This window comes from Chlamydotis macqueenii, chromosome 11 (genome assembly GCF_036417535.1).
Source record: "Chlamydotis macqueenii isolate bChlMac1 chromosome 11, bChlMac1.mat, whole genome shotgun sequence".
Classification (NCBI taxonomy): Eukaryota; Metazoa; Chordata; class Aves; order Otidiformes; family Otididae; genus Chlamydotis; species Chlamydotis macqueenii.
This window is the reverse complement of record NC_141566.1, coordinates 21,601,356-21,617,618: the sequence shown is the minus strand read 5'-3', so window position 1 is coordinate 21,617,618 and position 16,263 is coordinate 21,601,356. Positions and strand designations below refer to the sequence as shown.

Here is a 16,263-nt window from a genome sequence, read left to right as displayed (position 1 = left end):
TAAAAAAGTAAACCATTAAGAAAAAAGAAAAAACGATCAATTAAGACACGTTTTTTTATAGCGAGTGTACGCACAGAAAATAATGGTATTTTAAGGATAATACTTACGACTGGCTTGCCAATGCTCAAGTGAATATCACATTTCTTTGATTCTGTGTCAGATTCTGAAATTTCAAATACAAAACAGATTACCAAAAACCCCAAGAGTAAACCGGTCTGTTACAGAAACGCCACCACAAGATGGAGTTCGTCTCATTAAGAGTTTAACAATAGTACTTATTGTGCAAAGTTCATTTCCTCTGTTTGTTTTGGCTGCGTGAGGGGTAGAAACATGAACTATCCAAAACTAACAGCGTTACAAAAACCCTTTAGTATATCCTGCACAAAGGGTATATTTTCCTAATGCGAGCATAACTGGCTTTTCTTTGACAACACAAAAACATTCCTCCAAAAATGAAAGGTGTTAAAAAAATGACAATAAGATCTTATCTCTCTATTGTATGCGCTTTCCTTGAATTTCTATTGCAAAACACTTGGGCTAGGCAAAATTGGAAGAAGCCTGATCAAAACTGCACACTAACAATACCTACAGTGCCAAAAGAGTTACATCTGTAAACTGGATCCTAGCTTTACAACTGTCCATTCAAACAATTCAGGATATTGTTCTGCCTGAAAATAAAAACATTTTTTTCCCCTCCAGTAAATTTGTATTAAGACAAATCTTTAATGAAGTATCTCTTTTGTCCTTGAGACAAGTTGAATAAAAGCTTCCACCTCTACTGACTTCCCAAGATACAAAGTCAGATTTCTCTAACTGAAGACTTACATACAACAGCGACACCAATTAAGACCACTTAATTTAAGATACATGCACACAAGACACCAAAATAATTTAAGGAATGATGGTAGGCAACTGTCTGCATTTCAGCGACAGTGTTTCAAACCAACAGGAACAACAAAGCTATCACACACAAAGTATTTTAGTATATGCAAGTAAACAGCCATAAGCTATTAAGAAACTCAAATTTGAGTGAAATAATGCACTGAGCTGAAATGACAGCTGATCAAACAGTAACCTGTACAGACAGCTGCTCAAACCTTCCTATTTCTTGCAATTTTCAGTAACTCCTAGTTACCTGAAAAGTACCAGAAAGAGTGACACCAAAAGTCTTTTATGTAAGTACCCACAGCCTCACTCTAAACATTGATCAGTCCTGGGTTGGAAAAGGCAGAGAAGTAAACAAAGGGTTTAAAATTAAATCTTCCCAAAGATCTTATTTGATAAATCTCAAATGAACAAACTTAATATTACTATTATTTTCTAGAGGAAAAAAAATCCAAACAGAATGAAAAGTATTTCAGGCTTTCGCTGATCCCAAACAGCCAAAGAAATTTACAAATTCAGGTTTTTCAGAAATGATTACAGCATCTTCTGCTACAAAAGAATCTACATTTTTTTCTACCCTTTCAACGCAACCTACCTCCCATCTCTGCATCTGGACTGCCCTTTGTTTTTCCTATCTGCTTCTGCTTTAGTGGTCCTCCTGCCCCTTGCTGTCCCTTTCCATTCCCATTCTGAATTGTTGCACTGGAAGAATTAACAACTTTATGTGGTGAAGATGGAGGACTGTTAAGTTTATTGTTAGTATGACCACTAGCTTGTCTGTCTTTTAGTCTTTTCTTCAGGTGTTCTTGCATTTTGAGACTCCTTTCATCTCGCTGAATGAAGTTTGTCCTTCCATGAGAACGAGGTTCTAGAAAGAAAGGAGAACTAAGGTCATTATTCAGTACAATTCATTTGACACCTGAAAAACTCTTGTTTTGAAACGTTGTCAATGTCAGTTAAATGCTACAGTGAGGTACACAAAATATCTGCCAGCAAATTTCCATTTTTCCTATTTAACCCATATCCAAACTGTTGATTTCTTTTCTCAAATATTATCTTTGATAACTTGTTGAGTTTAGAGTTTCTTTTTTAAAAAAAACCAGTAACTCTTCAGGCCTTTCTGTTTTGCTAGCTGCTCTAGCTGCTGATGATCACGCCTTACAGTTGCCTTCCCTCCCTGATATAGCCACAGTCACATTTTCAAAACAGTGTAAGCAAATTTAGGACCCAAACTTCTTAAAACACAGCTTGGATGCTACTGAATATTTTATCCTAGACATTAGCTGAAATAGCTTAATTACCAATTTAAGCTTGAGAGCAAGACAGTGAATGCTCTCACACAGTCTAATTGCTTCGTGCTAAATGCTTGTTTTTGTAGTAAGGCTTGCAGCCTGGTTTAATTAACAGTGACCCCAGTCCTCCGCTGAAGTATTGCCGAGTGGACAGAGTGGACTTGCACTTCACCCTCCAACACAGATTACTGGTTTTTACTTTATGTATTTTATTTTCTTTCCAGTCATATTTGGACTCTGTCTAGTCAAAAAAAAAAAAAATACACTCATGTATCAAATCAAATGCATTTCCAAAAAACTTCACACCACGGCTGTGGCAGCACAGCAGTTTTGGAGGGCAGAATTTTAGAGAAAGGTGGAAGGAATCACTGTGGCATTTACAGTAACAAAAGTAAGGACCCATGAAAAAATGCACAGTATTAGAACACTTCTGAGATACCGCTTTTGCATTAAATCCTTAAAAACAGAACAGTGCAAGATTTAAACTTCATACACTCACACTTTGCACATGCAGAGTGCCCTCAGACCAGGCTCCACGGTACCTTATACACACAGGTATTTTAAGATACCCCGTAAACACACACAAGGCTCAGGGAGTCTAATAACTAACACCAAAACCAGAGAAATGTGTGACAGAGCTACTGACAGAGCTCAGCTGTGTTTAACTATCACCTGCGCTCTCACCTTGTTCCTGAAAAACGTGTGGTGGTGGATGCTGGTGAATGAACTGCGGTGGCAGCTCTCCCGTCCCAGGAACCGGAGGGTACACTGGGTGAGGCGGGTGGGGAAGCAACGCGTGGTGGTGGTGCATGTAATGCGGCACGTGGGGAGGTGGAGGAGGAGGATGCATGGAAGGGTGGAATTCAGCTGAGTGTGGCAACACCACCACTTTACGAACTCCGTTTTCTTCCACCACCTGTCATGCAACGTAAGAAATTAAAAGTTAGTACAATATGATCTTACAAATACTGTACATTTAGTAAAGAACCGCTGTGCTTAAGTTTATACCCACAATCTGACAGGCAGGGATATACACACCAAAGTGAATTCCAGTAGAAACCCGATACATGTCACTGGAGTTTGAGGCAGCCAGTTTTAAGCAGCTGAGCCTCAGACACCAAAGTGCTAAGCAATCTATAATTTATCAATAATGTATATATTCTTTTAAACAAGGAATGTGAACTGATCAGGGCGTAATTCCCAGTCTACTTGTAACCAAAGTTAGAAAAGCTGCTTTACACCACACGCTGACTGACAGCGCTATCGGACGTACAAGTCACCACACGCCACCCGATTTGTGGTACACGTCTGCAGACGCGTCCGTAGCCCGCGGCAAGTACAAAGTACTACAAGTTAGTTCTGCTGTCTTGTACCACGATCTAACCCAACTCAACTGTCAAAAGATTTCATGTTTGCCACAGGCTAAGAGAATTCAGATGAGGAACCTGTCTGCGCGTCTGCTAGGATAAAAGGATGTATGCATATGTACGCACACGCACGCTTCTAAGCACACGTCCTAAACTGGCAATATATAGGCTCCTTCTGGAGTCTAATTCTACCGGTGTGAAATAGGTTAATATCTCAAAGTATTACTTTTTCTCCAGTAAAGTTTAAAAATCTTACGGTTTTATACAAAAACACCTCCCTGAATCTTAAAACTGAGAAGAGACTGGACAGAACACAGGTGTTAGAAGACAAAGTCAAGAAAGAACACCAGAGCAGGATTCACAGAAATACAGATGAAAGAATGATGATACTGAAGTAGAGCAATGCCCAGTTTAGTCTCATCTTTAAGACCCTTGGAACAGACAACCAGAGGCAGAGGTTTACAGGGTCCCTTCTCCAGGGAGGGTTCACAGCACAGCCAGAAGAACATCTGCACTAATTTCTTGTCATTCCCTGTCTACAGTCCATTTTGCTCATCTGAGGGATTATGTTTTCAGCACCTACAGTTCTGATGGGCTCAAAGGCTTCTGAGCTGACCACTGGAGAAATTACCTGGTCATATTCCAGTTTGTTTCTTCTGCCACAATGCAGAAGTCCACTGGCATAACATTCAGACTGTACCTAATGAGAAGTCTGACTCAGAAGCAAACTAGACTGTATTACATCCTATTTAAAGGCAGACAACAAATTAACTGTTTTCTCTGCTCCCTCACATTAAAAAATAAAAGAGGTATGAGCAATGTAATTTAAAAAAAAAAAAAACAACACAAGATAGAAAAGTGTTCAGTATTAAAGGCAAACCGACACTTCAAAATTAATCAAGTCTCAGAAGGAAAAGCAGGGATTCTTTTAGACTGGTTTGAAATTAGTCTGCAGCTTAGTGCTTCGTTCCTTCTACATCAGTCATCTCCTCCAAGTTGTGCTTAAAAATGCGAATCACAAACGCTGCTAGGCAGGGCCTTACAGTGCCCAAGTATTAACAGAGGTGGATCATGCAGTCAGCAGAAAATATTCTCTGTGGATGGAAATGGGGATGGGGGGCGCATTCCAGCTGCAGGCTGGCATACAAAATTGAGATTTAGGAAAAAAAAAAAAGTTTTAACGGAATCCACAAAGTACATCTTACAAAATAAAACCTGCTTTTATAAGATTTCAACTTATTTATGTAGCCTTCTGTTACTAAAAACATAAACAATTTATATTTTCAGGCATTTGAAGAAAGCACTTACAGAAAAGCAGGTCATATGTTTTATCCCGTTAGCTCCTTCAAGATCCTCTCTTAAAGCGTATTTAGTTTGGCCGTAAGAAATCACTGTAGCGTTTCCCAGCTGGCCAAGAAGGCGCTACGGATGTTGAAATATCGCTTACGCCAAAAGCACATTTTGAAAAGCTCCTCAGCAAAAGACAGAGCAAAGTAACGAGAAATTATTCCTCTGAAGGGAAACAGAACACGTCCACTCCAAGTGCTGTGACAAAGCTCAGCTGTGAGATGACCTCGGAGTCAGCTGTATTCGCAGCAATTCTTAACAGACTTTAAATAGAGGAAGAAAATTACAAGGAGGAGTCACTTAAGACTAAGCTTACACTGCAAACACTTTATTTGAGAAACAACGTGGGGGGGTTGGTTCATCAACAGAACTAAGTACACCACCTGAACTACATGACGTTGCACAATATTGTAACACGCTAACATACACAAGTCAAAACTCAGGGCAAATTTTGATGGCTACGTTAACTCTATTTTATGTATGTATTAAGCAAGAACACATGGCACAGTTTCGGGTGAAAGGGATACATTAACAACATAATAAGACTTCTACACGATTTTACAGTCTGAAGTTGCTATGTCCCCATTATCCTCTACTAAATTCCCTCATTCCACTGAGGCAGAACCAACAGAACTTATCTCTGGGCTCTGCAAAACAGTTTTGGGAACAGAAAGTTGAAGTCTCATCTGCTGACAAGAACAGCACAAGCATCTCAAGCTCCGATTTACAGTTGGTTTCAAACTTGTCTACCCCTGCCGTAAGGACCAAGGGAAAACAAACCAAAACGCCCTCCTAGTTTCACGCGACAGCAAACACAGAACAAGTATATTTTTCAGCATTTGCCAGTGCTTTGCATACTGTCTGCACTGAAGACTCAACTTCACAACCACGCCTTAATTACCTGGAGGATCTTTCTGCAGGGTCTGCATGGAAGTATCTACTGAGTAGAGCAGAAGGACAAAACGCAGAGGCAGCTGTATGCAGAAAGACAAGTGCCCGGGGAACTCAAGAACATACCGTCACAAGGTTTTCAAGCCTACTCAGAAACCTCCTGATTTTGAGCATCACTAGATGAGAAACCTAGCCTGTCCCACTTAAACCTTTGTTTTTAATTACTTCTCTTTAAAAAAAAAATGCATTCATTTAAAACTCAGTCAAACTGGTAACTCCAAATATCCCTGGTAACAGCTCAAATACCACGTGCAGGTTTGAGCTGCCATGACTTGACAACACAGGAGTGGAAAAATCAGTGAGAATGGAAAAGTAAAGCTGGGAGAGAAGCCCAGAGTCCTGCTCATTTCACAGGCACACGTCACTAGCATTAACACTGCTCCTCACACTTCTGCTGTAATACTCGAGCGTTTTGCTGACTGTTAAGGAGATCAGAGCTGGTAGAGAAAGGGGCACTGAAAACTTTGATAAATAGAGATATGTTAAAATAGAAAAATCTTATTTAAGAGAAGACATTAAGGAGAAATATCTCATGCAGTTCAGGAAACAAAAAAAAAAAAAAAAAAAAAAAGAGACCTAAGGGATGAAAGAGAGCGTGATACTGGTATGTGACCCATATAACCTCCATGTAAAAACCACGAGTCTCGTATCCATAGCACGTGCGAGACACGTTCGATTGCGATGCTGCCCCCAGCTATGTTCCCAGCAGACCTAAGCACCCTCTGTACTCATCAGGCCTCCGATGCTCAGCAGGCTGCAGTCAGCTATGATTGTTCATTCGACCCAGGCACCTACGTTCACCTTGAAAACGGGACTGAAGTAAAATCAAGATGTGGATCCTGTTAACGGAGCTCAACAGACAGCCAATTCAGAACCATCTACAATCTTACTAAAAGTCACCTTTTACTGCCTTGTAGTATTATTAAAATATCCTGACAACTATGTCAAATTTTACTAAATAAAAAGAAGGTGATAGAGCCTACACCAAAGTAAGCAAATAGTTGATAAGTTCAATCGAAAATGGTGAGAAATGCTTTCAATAGCTGTTCTAGACAAAATAATCAACAGCCTTATTGTTAAAAGCCAGATCCACAAACACACTGAAATAGAAGAATAAATTAAAGTTTACCTGAGATACGTAACCGGGAGGCACAAATATAGGCGGCATAGAACCATTTGGTGACATCATAGGAACATGTGCTGGACCTGAGAAGTAACAAGGTGCCACTTTTTAACAAACGAGGCTTTGACAAACTCAAGACACCCTTTTTTCCAAAAGGTGGTGGCTCACTTTAGTGCCTGAAAAGCCAGCAGCTGCATCCAACTCTATTTATGGAACTACTTTTGGACAAGTAGATTTAGAAGCAAGGCTTAAACAATCCAATTAAAAAGTCAGTTAGGAGAAAAACTGAAATAATCAGGATGGAGAGTTTAAAAAATTAAAAAGTTACTATACCATGTTTCCACCAAGAAAAACAATGCAATGTAACTGATGCGTAACTCATTTTCACATTCAAAATACACATCAAGTATGACTTAATAACTTTCAGTAATCATCCAGAATTTTAGAAATTATTGCTGAATGCAAGTGTTGCTGTATATTTATTCTATAGGAAACGCAGATTAAATTTATCCCAACCACCATGCTTATACAGCCAACACTATTTCTTTACTGTACAAAAATCATCACAGATAAATTTTATTTTTTTTTGTGACAGAGTTAAGTCTGTAGCAACAACACTGGCACCATAGTAATGCTGACAGCTGGTCTTTTTTTAAAGTAAGAACATATTATTTTTCACATCAAGCTGAAAGAAAGTATTCCTGTGTGGGATTTGATGAAAGCAGAATGGACACATTTTATGTAATATCATTTGAAATGGTTAAAAACATTGCAAAAATGGAAATACTGACAAATTCAACTTGACTTACAGGAGATACTTTGACTTGACTCAGATCTGCAGTTCTGTCACTTACCCAGAAGGTAAAAAGTAGTTTGCAGCCACACACAGAGGGTAGCAATGCTCCCTCAATACCAGCAGACCGCTAATACCACTGCCTTTCAGAAAAGTGAAGTCACACAGCGCCTGTTAAAGTTATTTAGATTGGTGTGGACTAAACCCCGTGTAAATTCATGTGTTATTACAGAAACAAATACTGGCAGTAATTCTGTGACATTTACAGAATCAAAATATTTGGATGCAGTACTTGAGTTTTCCCTTTACCTTGAATACACTGAATGTGTCCATCTTCCGTTGTAATCGTAAATGTTTCACCTGGGTTTACCTGCACAAGAATAACCTGTAGAAAACAAAACACAAACGAGGTGGCTTTTTTACATTTTGGAAGTTACCTGGGGGAAAAACCCACCTCTTCTTTATACCCACATGTTAAGATTAAAGCAATACAGCTCTGGCACCCCGAGTTAAAAAGCAAGTTGAGAAACACTGAGGGGTAGAATGAAATTTTCTTATACTTTGACATAAAATCATTAATTTTGCATAAGTAGTATTTTTCTGTCATTACTACCAGAAGTGCTTTCCTTGATACACTTGAAGCAACTAACTAAGTTTTAATCTTCAGTATTTTCACCCTGCATTTTCTTCTTTTACCAAAAGAATAAATTACCTAAGATTGCCCTTTCTTTCCAAGCTTTGTCGATGACATTATTTCAGTTTCAGGGCTAAATTGCCTAAATCAGGACTATACGCACACATACAAAAAAAAAAAAAACCCAAACCACTCAAAAAACCAAGGAAAAAAAGATGCTTTGCCCAAAGCTCCGCCATGTTTTTTTCCTTGAAAGCAGGCTGGTATGCATTTTAACAATATATTCTCTGATGCTATCAAGTATCAAGGGTAGAAGAGGTGATAAAGCAGGTCCTGCCTCCCACCTCTGCTGCACAGCTCCTGAAAGACCTGGTGTATTTTCTCACGTTTGGGTAATGCTGTAGCTAAAGAAATACAACTACCAGCAAGGTTCTGCAGGTCAGTTTGGACACGATCACATCCACTTTCACACAAATCGATGTGGACATCTGCCAGAATTACTCCTCGGGCAGCGCAACACTGATGACTTCTGCTCACGGTCTTTATCTGTCCCTTGGCAGACCTTTTCCTAACGGACCACTACAAAACCAGTCATTCCTTTTGATAAATTGACTGCTCTACCTAAAGACAGCACTTTGTACTTGCTGCTAATTTTCTAGATTATCTTTCTAGCAATCAAAATAATTTCACGCTTCCAAGGTGCCTGCAATTCCTCCCATTTCACATCAGCTGCAGAGTTATGAAGTATGCCTCAATTCTATCGTACCGCTCATTAATAAAAAGATCACTGAAAAGAATGAGACTTAAAAAGACCTTGTGGTCCCTCACTCAACCTCTGCATTTTGACCAGCTCCACTGACTGCTCTTTTCCAACGGGCTTGCCAAGCAGCTTACGCCGGCACTAACCACAGCACATTTCTCCAGCTAACGTATACGAGAGTAAGTGCAAACACATCCACGTTTCCTGACGTTACAGCTTATGTCTCCCGCTTCTCTCTCCCTCTACTCTTGAGTCTGCAACCTCTGCACAGAAAGAGATCGATGTTTGCGTGGCTCTGTCACATTTAAACTGCGGTGTGTGAAGCAAGACTCGCAGGAGCAGACTGACAAACGCCGTTTGACACCGCTTTGGCAGCTTCCTCATATTGTTATATTAATGTTAGCTTTTATTTTTTAACAGGGGACGCAGAAGCATAAGAAGTAGTCTGAAGAAAACTGACTCTGCTCCAGTGAGTACAGCAGAATTTTACTTTAGGTAGACAAGTTGCTTCTGGACATAAGTAAAACAGCAAAAACCCCCAAAAAAGCCCCTCTAACCAGTCAGTAATATTTATTATGGTTCCATGAGAAGGACAGACACACTTTTAAATACAGATAACACTTTTTAAAATGGCATCACTAAAACACTGAAACCCAGTCAGTATATACTTATGACTTAAACTCTACTGAATTTCTAGGAGTAAAGAGAGAGGAGCAATGCTACTTGTTTAAGGAAAACAGACAGTCGCGGGCTGGGAATGTGCCAGAGCACAAAGAACCAGGAAAGCTGAGGTCTGCTGTGAACAGCAGCTGCTGGGCACGGACACGAGCAGGGGACAGGACTCCAGAGGCAGGCACTAAACCTCACAGCGAGTCTCATCTTCAAGGGCAAGGAAATTCAGAGGCAGGAAAGGGATTCTTTTAGAAACGGAGCCTCTGAACCTGTCCGATCTTCAGAACAGGTTTCAATTAAGCTCTCACAAACAGTTCAGGAAGCTATTAACTGAACTCAGTGAGAAGGATCATAAGCAAGCGGTGCAATCACAGGGCTGTAGAGCAGTTCAGAAACTGGAATTTCAGGAATGCACGGGCCAATGTCTTAGAGGAATGACTCACTGTAATTAATGAAGCAAATGCAGTTCCATCGACCTTCCACCAAGGAAAATCTACAGGAAGCTTGAGCGTTTCTAATGAGCCCGTCTAAGCCAAGTTAGACTGCAGCCTAGCACTAGGAGCCACAGCAATGCCAGCACCTCCAGGTGTCCCGCGTAACCATTTCAGCACTAATGGGATTACGCGATTTCAAAGCGGTGGTCAGTGTTTTGCTTTTGTCCCTTATTCACACACTTTCCACTGCTGAAGTTTTTTCAGAACAAGAAACCCTTCCAGAAAACTTCCAACTTATGCTTTACGTGAAGTGAAATTAATGAACCGAGTGCTGCATCCGAGTGGTTGAAGTGATTGGCCAAATGGCACAAAATTTATTTCTGAAAACAAAACCACTGCATAATACTCTATAATTAGCTGTCTTCTATGGCACTGGCAGCAAAATACTTAAAAATCATCTGTGTTAATAAAGCTTCTGAGTAATACTCTATTTAAAAGCAAAGTTGCCAATGTGAGACCATTGCTCAGAAGCCTCTCTAGAGAAAAGTGCCGTGAACGAGAGCAGCAAGGGTACTGTTAGGCAACAAAGGACGGCAACACGATATGGACAGCAACACGGCATGTGTGTCTGTACGTGAACAACCTAGAATAACAAATACTGGCACAGTAACATGAAATCACGTTCCCAGTCCTACGAGGATTTTCTCCAGACAGACTTACTGGTTATTTCCAATATAATGCAATTCTAAGTCTTGGACACTATCAGCCTTCAAGTCTATTTTCAAATGCCCTTTTCCCGTGCACCTCCAAGATCCAACTGTTTGCTGTCTGTGTGGTTGTTTTTTTTTTTTTTTTGTTGGGTTTTTTTTTTTTGTTGTTTTTTTTTTTTTTTAAACCTCACCTGATTGCAAACAATCTCCACCCCAGTATTCTACGCACTGCTCTATACCGAGACACGGTATACACACACAGCTCTGGAGATCTACTCCATCTCTCCTCTTTGTGTAACATGAAACACTACCGACGGCATAACCTGGCCAGTGCCTGAAATTTCACGTCGCTAATGCTAGAACTTCAGAACTAGCTTAGAGCTTCTACAGCTTTACTTATTTCAAAACACAGCCATTGTACTTTTCTCTCCAGAGTCTGAGGAAAAAAAAGCAGAGTAGACTTTTTTTAAAAAATAAAGGCTATTTTTAGCAAGTATGCTGCAATCCTTCCCCACCTGTAACAATTACAAAGTAGAGGATGTCTCATTTAAAACTTCTCAGCATTTATGGTCTATCACATCCTCAGCAATTCATCATTACTTTGTTGTACCCTGTTTATCCACTGTACATTCAAACACGCCAAGGTCTTCACTGTTACTCTTCACAACCATTTCATATGACAGTTATCCTCCGGAAGGAACTTTTCCCTTTGGATTAATCCCTTAATTCCTGTTTCAATTACTGTCCGATACTTAAAGTTATACAGGGATCAGGTTAAAGCAGTGGACAGTTTTGTCCCTTGCTTCAACAAAATGATTATTTAACTCCAGGCACATAAAGCCTTCAAATTTATGTTTTCTTATCACAGAATTGCAGAACAGCCCAGGTTGGAAGGGACCTCAAGAGATCATCTGGTCCAATCTTTCGTGGGAAAGGGAGCCTAGATGAGATTATCTAGCAACTCATCCTGCCAACAAACAGCCACTTAGCTATTTAAAACAAACAAACAAAGCAACCAACCTCTTCTCTCCTACCAGGATCTGTCATGTTTGTAGCTGCTAGGGCAGGGGGAAGATGCTTCTTGAATTAAGATCCAGCGTTAAAACATCAGGATGTCTGTAAAATTTCTGAGTGCACTGAAAGTCTCTCCCCGAACAACGAGAAAGTATCTCAGCATTTGTAGTACAAGGCACTCGGCTTCTACTGCCAAACATCACATTCACATCAAGTTTACTGACAACTTTTGCAAGCATGTGCTTCAATCAAACTGTTTTGCTTTCACTTTTTCTGTATTTCTAATCATGCTAGGTACTTCCGAAGGTTGTGTCCAATAAAATTCTACAGTTTCAACGAAATATACTCAGGTTTCACCAGTGCACTGCAATTATTAATGAAGACACTTAATATCAGGAAGCCAAGGTCTCTCCTCTCATTCCCCTTCAGCAGACTTCTTGGTTGAGAGCACTGCAGCCACTTGCTAACCTTTATTGATTATTTCACACAAGCTTTAAGAAGAGCTTTCAAAAACCTTAGTGCTTTATTAAATCCACGTTTTTCCTTTTATTTTTGAGTTTGTAGTTTAAATGACAGTGCAATGGCTTTACTTGCCTGTTGTATGCTGTCCCCATTGACCATATGAGGTAGAAGTGGCACTTCATTCAATATCGGCGTAGCTTCTAATGGCGGCGGCTGGTCGGCCATCATGTCTGAAAACCACTCATGGACAGCTGCTCACGTTAACCACCTACCAAAACAAAGACAGGGCCACTATTAGGTATGTCTCTCCTCTCCCTGAAATAATCCTCTACTTTGTTTGCCAAATTTGATACCAATGTTTCAGAAGAAAAATACAGCAGTGCCTTCAGGACATTGCTCTTGTTTTTGTTTTCTTCCTCACAAAACAAACACTTGCACTATGATATTAACTAAATCCTTCAATCACAGCCATTCAAGAACATTTGAAAAATCAATAAGAAAGTATCACCAGACTTTAACACTCCACGACTCTCCCCCAAAGATTTTCAAATAAACTGACTTTAATTGGAGACAAAAGTTACTGTACAACATCCACTTCTAGCTTCATTGCACATTTAACAACTCGTGCAAACCGACAGTCTCAAAAACATGAAGGGGAATCCTGTGCCATATACCCACTTCTTTATAATGGAGTACACCCAAGGAGTCCAATATATCACCCTACTTTTCATTTTTAATTACTGCATTTAAGCAATACATACCCTTCTTCCAAAAAGAAGCTCTTTAAATGTGTATCATGCATATTCAACCTGACACGCCACAAGTGATGGAATTGGTACGTAAGGGACGCAATTACACAGTAGCATAATTTACACTTACGCAGCGCTTTATTCCTAAATTTGTAGTTACAATTTCTAAATTGCTTGTACTCCAGAACAAAACAAGACAAAATGCAATCCAAACATTCGTGAATTTTCAGTGCATGGTTAATTCAGCATCCATAAAAAGCACAAGATAACAGGATGCAGGAAGTGCTGACATTTCCTTCTCCCTTCCCATCACCTCCTATACAACCAGACAGACGACAAAATGCAGTTAGGATAGTCCAGTTCATGAAATTAAAAATTAAAAGCAAAGTCAAAACAAAAACCATTTCCCCTCCCCCAAATCTGTCATGAACCAAGTCAGTCTATATACAGCTGCCAAAGCCCTGCTCAGTTCTCTATAAGCAGTATGGAAATGGCAGTGTTTGGGGGGAAAAAAAAACAAAAAAAAACAAAAAAATGAAAACTCCTGATTAATTCTGTACTTGTAGGACTGAATCTTCAGCAGATTAACAGCAGTGGGAGAAATATCATAGCCTGACTGTTATAATTTCTTCTGATGTTAACTTATTCCGTTCAGAAAGGGTCTGTAATGAAAGCTGAGATTCTGAATGTCTCCCGCGTTACCGTTACAAGGAAAAGAGGCTGGTGGTATCCACCAGTAAAACCCACATTCTTCCTTGTTTGCAAAAGCATCTCACAAGAACTGACACAATCACACGGCCACAAAATGCAGCATAACCAAATACCCAAGGCTGCCAAAGAAACCAGCTCATTCTGCATACAAATTGTTTTCCGGGTCTGCTCCAGAAACAATTTGAAGAGGCCAAAAATGACTGCACAGGTGCAAGGGCTAGACACCACCTCCAGAGTTTAAATTTGTATCAGGTTCGTCCTAAATATACTTAACTACCCTAGCATGTTATTTATTTCCCGAATAATCTCCCATCCTATTTGTCAGATCTTGAATTACCTCTGCCAACAAACTCATCTGATTGTCCAGAACCATTCCACTTAAAAATACCCGCATGGGGACACTGCCCGCCAGCACGTTAGGACGGCGGCAGTTTCTCCCACTACACCTCGTAGGCCTAACCTTTTAGGTCAGGCCTGAGTCTTAAGAGCTGTAACAGGAATTCAGTATACCCAGGCAGATTGACAAGCCTGTATTTTATATATGCATATAGTCTCAATTTGTTTAATCTAAGACCATCAAAGATGACAGAAATTAGCAGTTAATATTAAGGGGAAAACCCTTTACCGAAAAGCAACTACATCTGCATTCAAATGTTCAACTAACCAAAATAACCAGCTGCAGAAGAATGTGTTCTGAAACATGTCCCAGTACCACCTGCAATTTATTTTAAATAAACGTTCAAAGTTTCTATCCTGGTCTCCTCCGTTGGCTGAATGTAATTCTCTGAGGCTTCGTCTACATTAGCGAGCAGCAGTGTGCAGTTAGTACCACTGTAGAGTGGAGCACCCACATCCACGTGGTTTTTAGAATCCTGAATCCATTGCCTAACGACGCAGGTATTTACATTTACCCCTACACGCACATACATCCTACTTGCTTAGTGCTGGCCCTTCATATTTTTCAGAGGAAGAGCTTACACTTGGAGTATTACAACACAGCTAGTGACAATCTCCAAGAATAGCAAATATAATTTTATGTCTTAGTAGGAAGCTCCATACGGTCAGAGAAAATGGAAGTACCAGCACAAATGAAACTGTTTTAACAACTCTTGGGCAGTTTCACCTGACTCAGAATGCCAACTTCCAGCTGGGCTCAAGCGGCTGCAAGTGGCAGAACACAAACGATAAAGAGGAACATCCCACTGACGGACTCTGCAAAAAAACCAATCAGTTTTGCTTTTAGGGCACAGCTTCATTCCTTGAAAATACTGGTAAGAGAGCAGCAAAAGACACTGCCTCTGCTGGTAAATGAGCATGGGACTCGAACCCTCCCCAGCGTAATTGGTAAAACTGCTCAAGGGAAATAAAGCCACTGAAGGTGGCATCAACAGATTCACCTCCCCAAAGCCTCCACTTAATTCAAAGAAATAGGTGGTGTTGGGTAAATACAAAGATGATTCCTGAAAAGTTATTACATGCTCAGCACAATTTCCTGAAAAACAAACCAAAGAAATAGAGATGTATCTGGAAAAGCCATTACCCACACCCTCCTCCTGCTAGTCCAGGAACAAGGCATCCAGCCCTGCTGTCCTCCAGCTCAGCCCCGCGACTCTCACCACGAAGGCAGCGGCAGGGCAAGCAACGCGGCGCGGCTGCTGCAGGGGAGGAAGACAGCTGCTTCTGGAGGAAAGGCGGAGGGCAACCGCTGCGTGGGCAGAGTTGGACGTGGCCCAGAAAGGAACAACCCACCGACAGGTCGAACTGCATCAACAAAGCTTCCTGGGTCCCCTAAAGCGAGTGTGTTCTATCACACACCTGGAAATACGCAATTTTCCAGGGTCTGTTCTTGGCAGAGGGATGTTTTAAGTTTATAATTACTAACTATCCAAGTAGTGAGGGCAAAGAAAGAAAAAAAAAAAGTGTTTGCACTAAGAATTCACAGGCTGTGTTGACATTAAAGAGGAGTGAATACACAAAATCTGAAATTCTAGAATAAAAATAAACTAGAAAAATCCCACCTGCAAGCATTAAGAACTAGGCAAAGGAACATAGTGAGAATTCGGGAACCATTACACATGAATCAATAGCGGAATTTGTAGAGGTATTTTCTAGAGCTTTGTCACCACGTACTGGAGATTATTGAGTCAGTATGGAATAAATAGATTCATTTTTAGAAAGGTTACATTTTGCAAGGGTACTTCTGGCCCGATTCATTTGTTTAAAGTGGTTTCTATTAGACATCAGCTAAAGGTCATCACCAAACCTTGTTTGAGCTGAAGGATGCGTTCGGCCCGCAAAGCATGACAGCCATTAAAGAAGCAGAATTGGGACTAGCCATCTCGGAAAGCCTTCTGAAGCA

General features: G+C 40.4%; 1 protein-coding gene across 1 annotated transcript in view; it reads right to left on the bottom strand.

The window, feature by feature from the left end:
* LOC104486817 (fibronectin type-III domain-containing protein 3a-like) overlaps nucleotides 1-16,263 on the bottom strand; it is a 46,046-nt gene that overhangs the window by 16,415 nt on the left and 13,368 nt on the right. The window contains exons 3-8 of the mRNA XM_086756260.1: nucleotides 12,577-12,712; nucleotides 8,068-8,143; nucleotides 6,972-7,048; nucleotides 2,862-3,093; nucleotides 1,481-1,753; nucleotides 108-163 (exon numbers count right to left, since the gene is read on the bottom strand). Coding sequence (XP_086612386.1) covers nucleotides 108-163; nucleotides 1,481-1,753; nucleotides 2,862-3,093; nucleotides 6,972-7,048; nucleotides 8,068-8,143; nucleotides 12,577-12,672 — 810 coding nt within the window. The 5' untranslated portion in view covers nucleotides 12,673-12,712. The remainder of the gene's footprint in view (nucleotides 1-107; nucleotides 164-1,480; nucleotides 1,754-2,861; nucleotides 3,094-6,971; nucleotides 7,049-8,067; nucleotides 8,144-12,576; nucleotides 12,713-16,263) is intronic.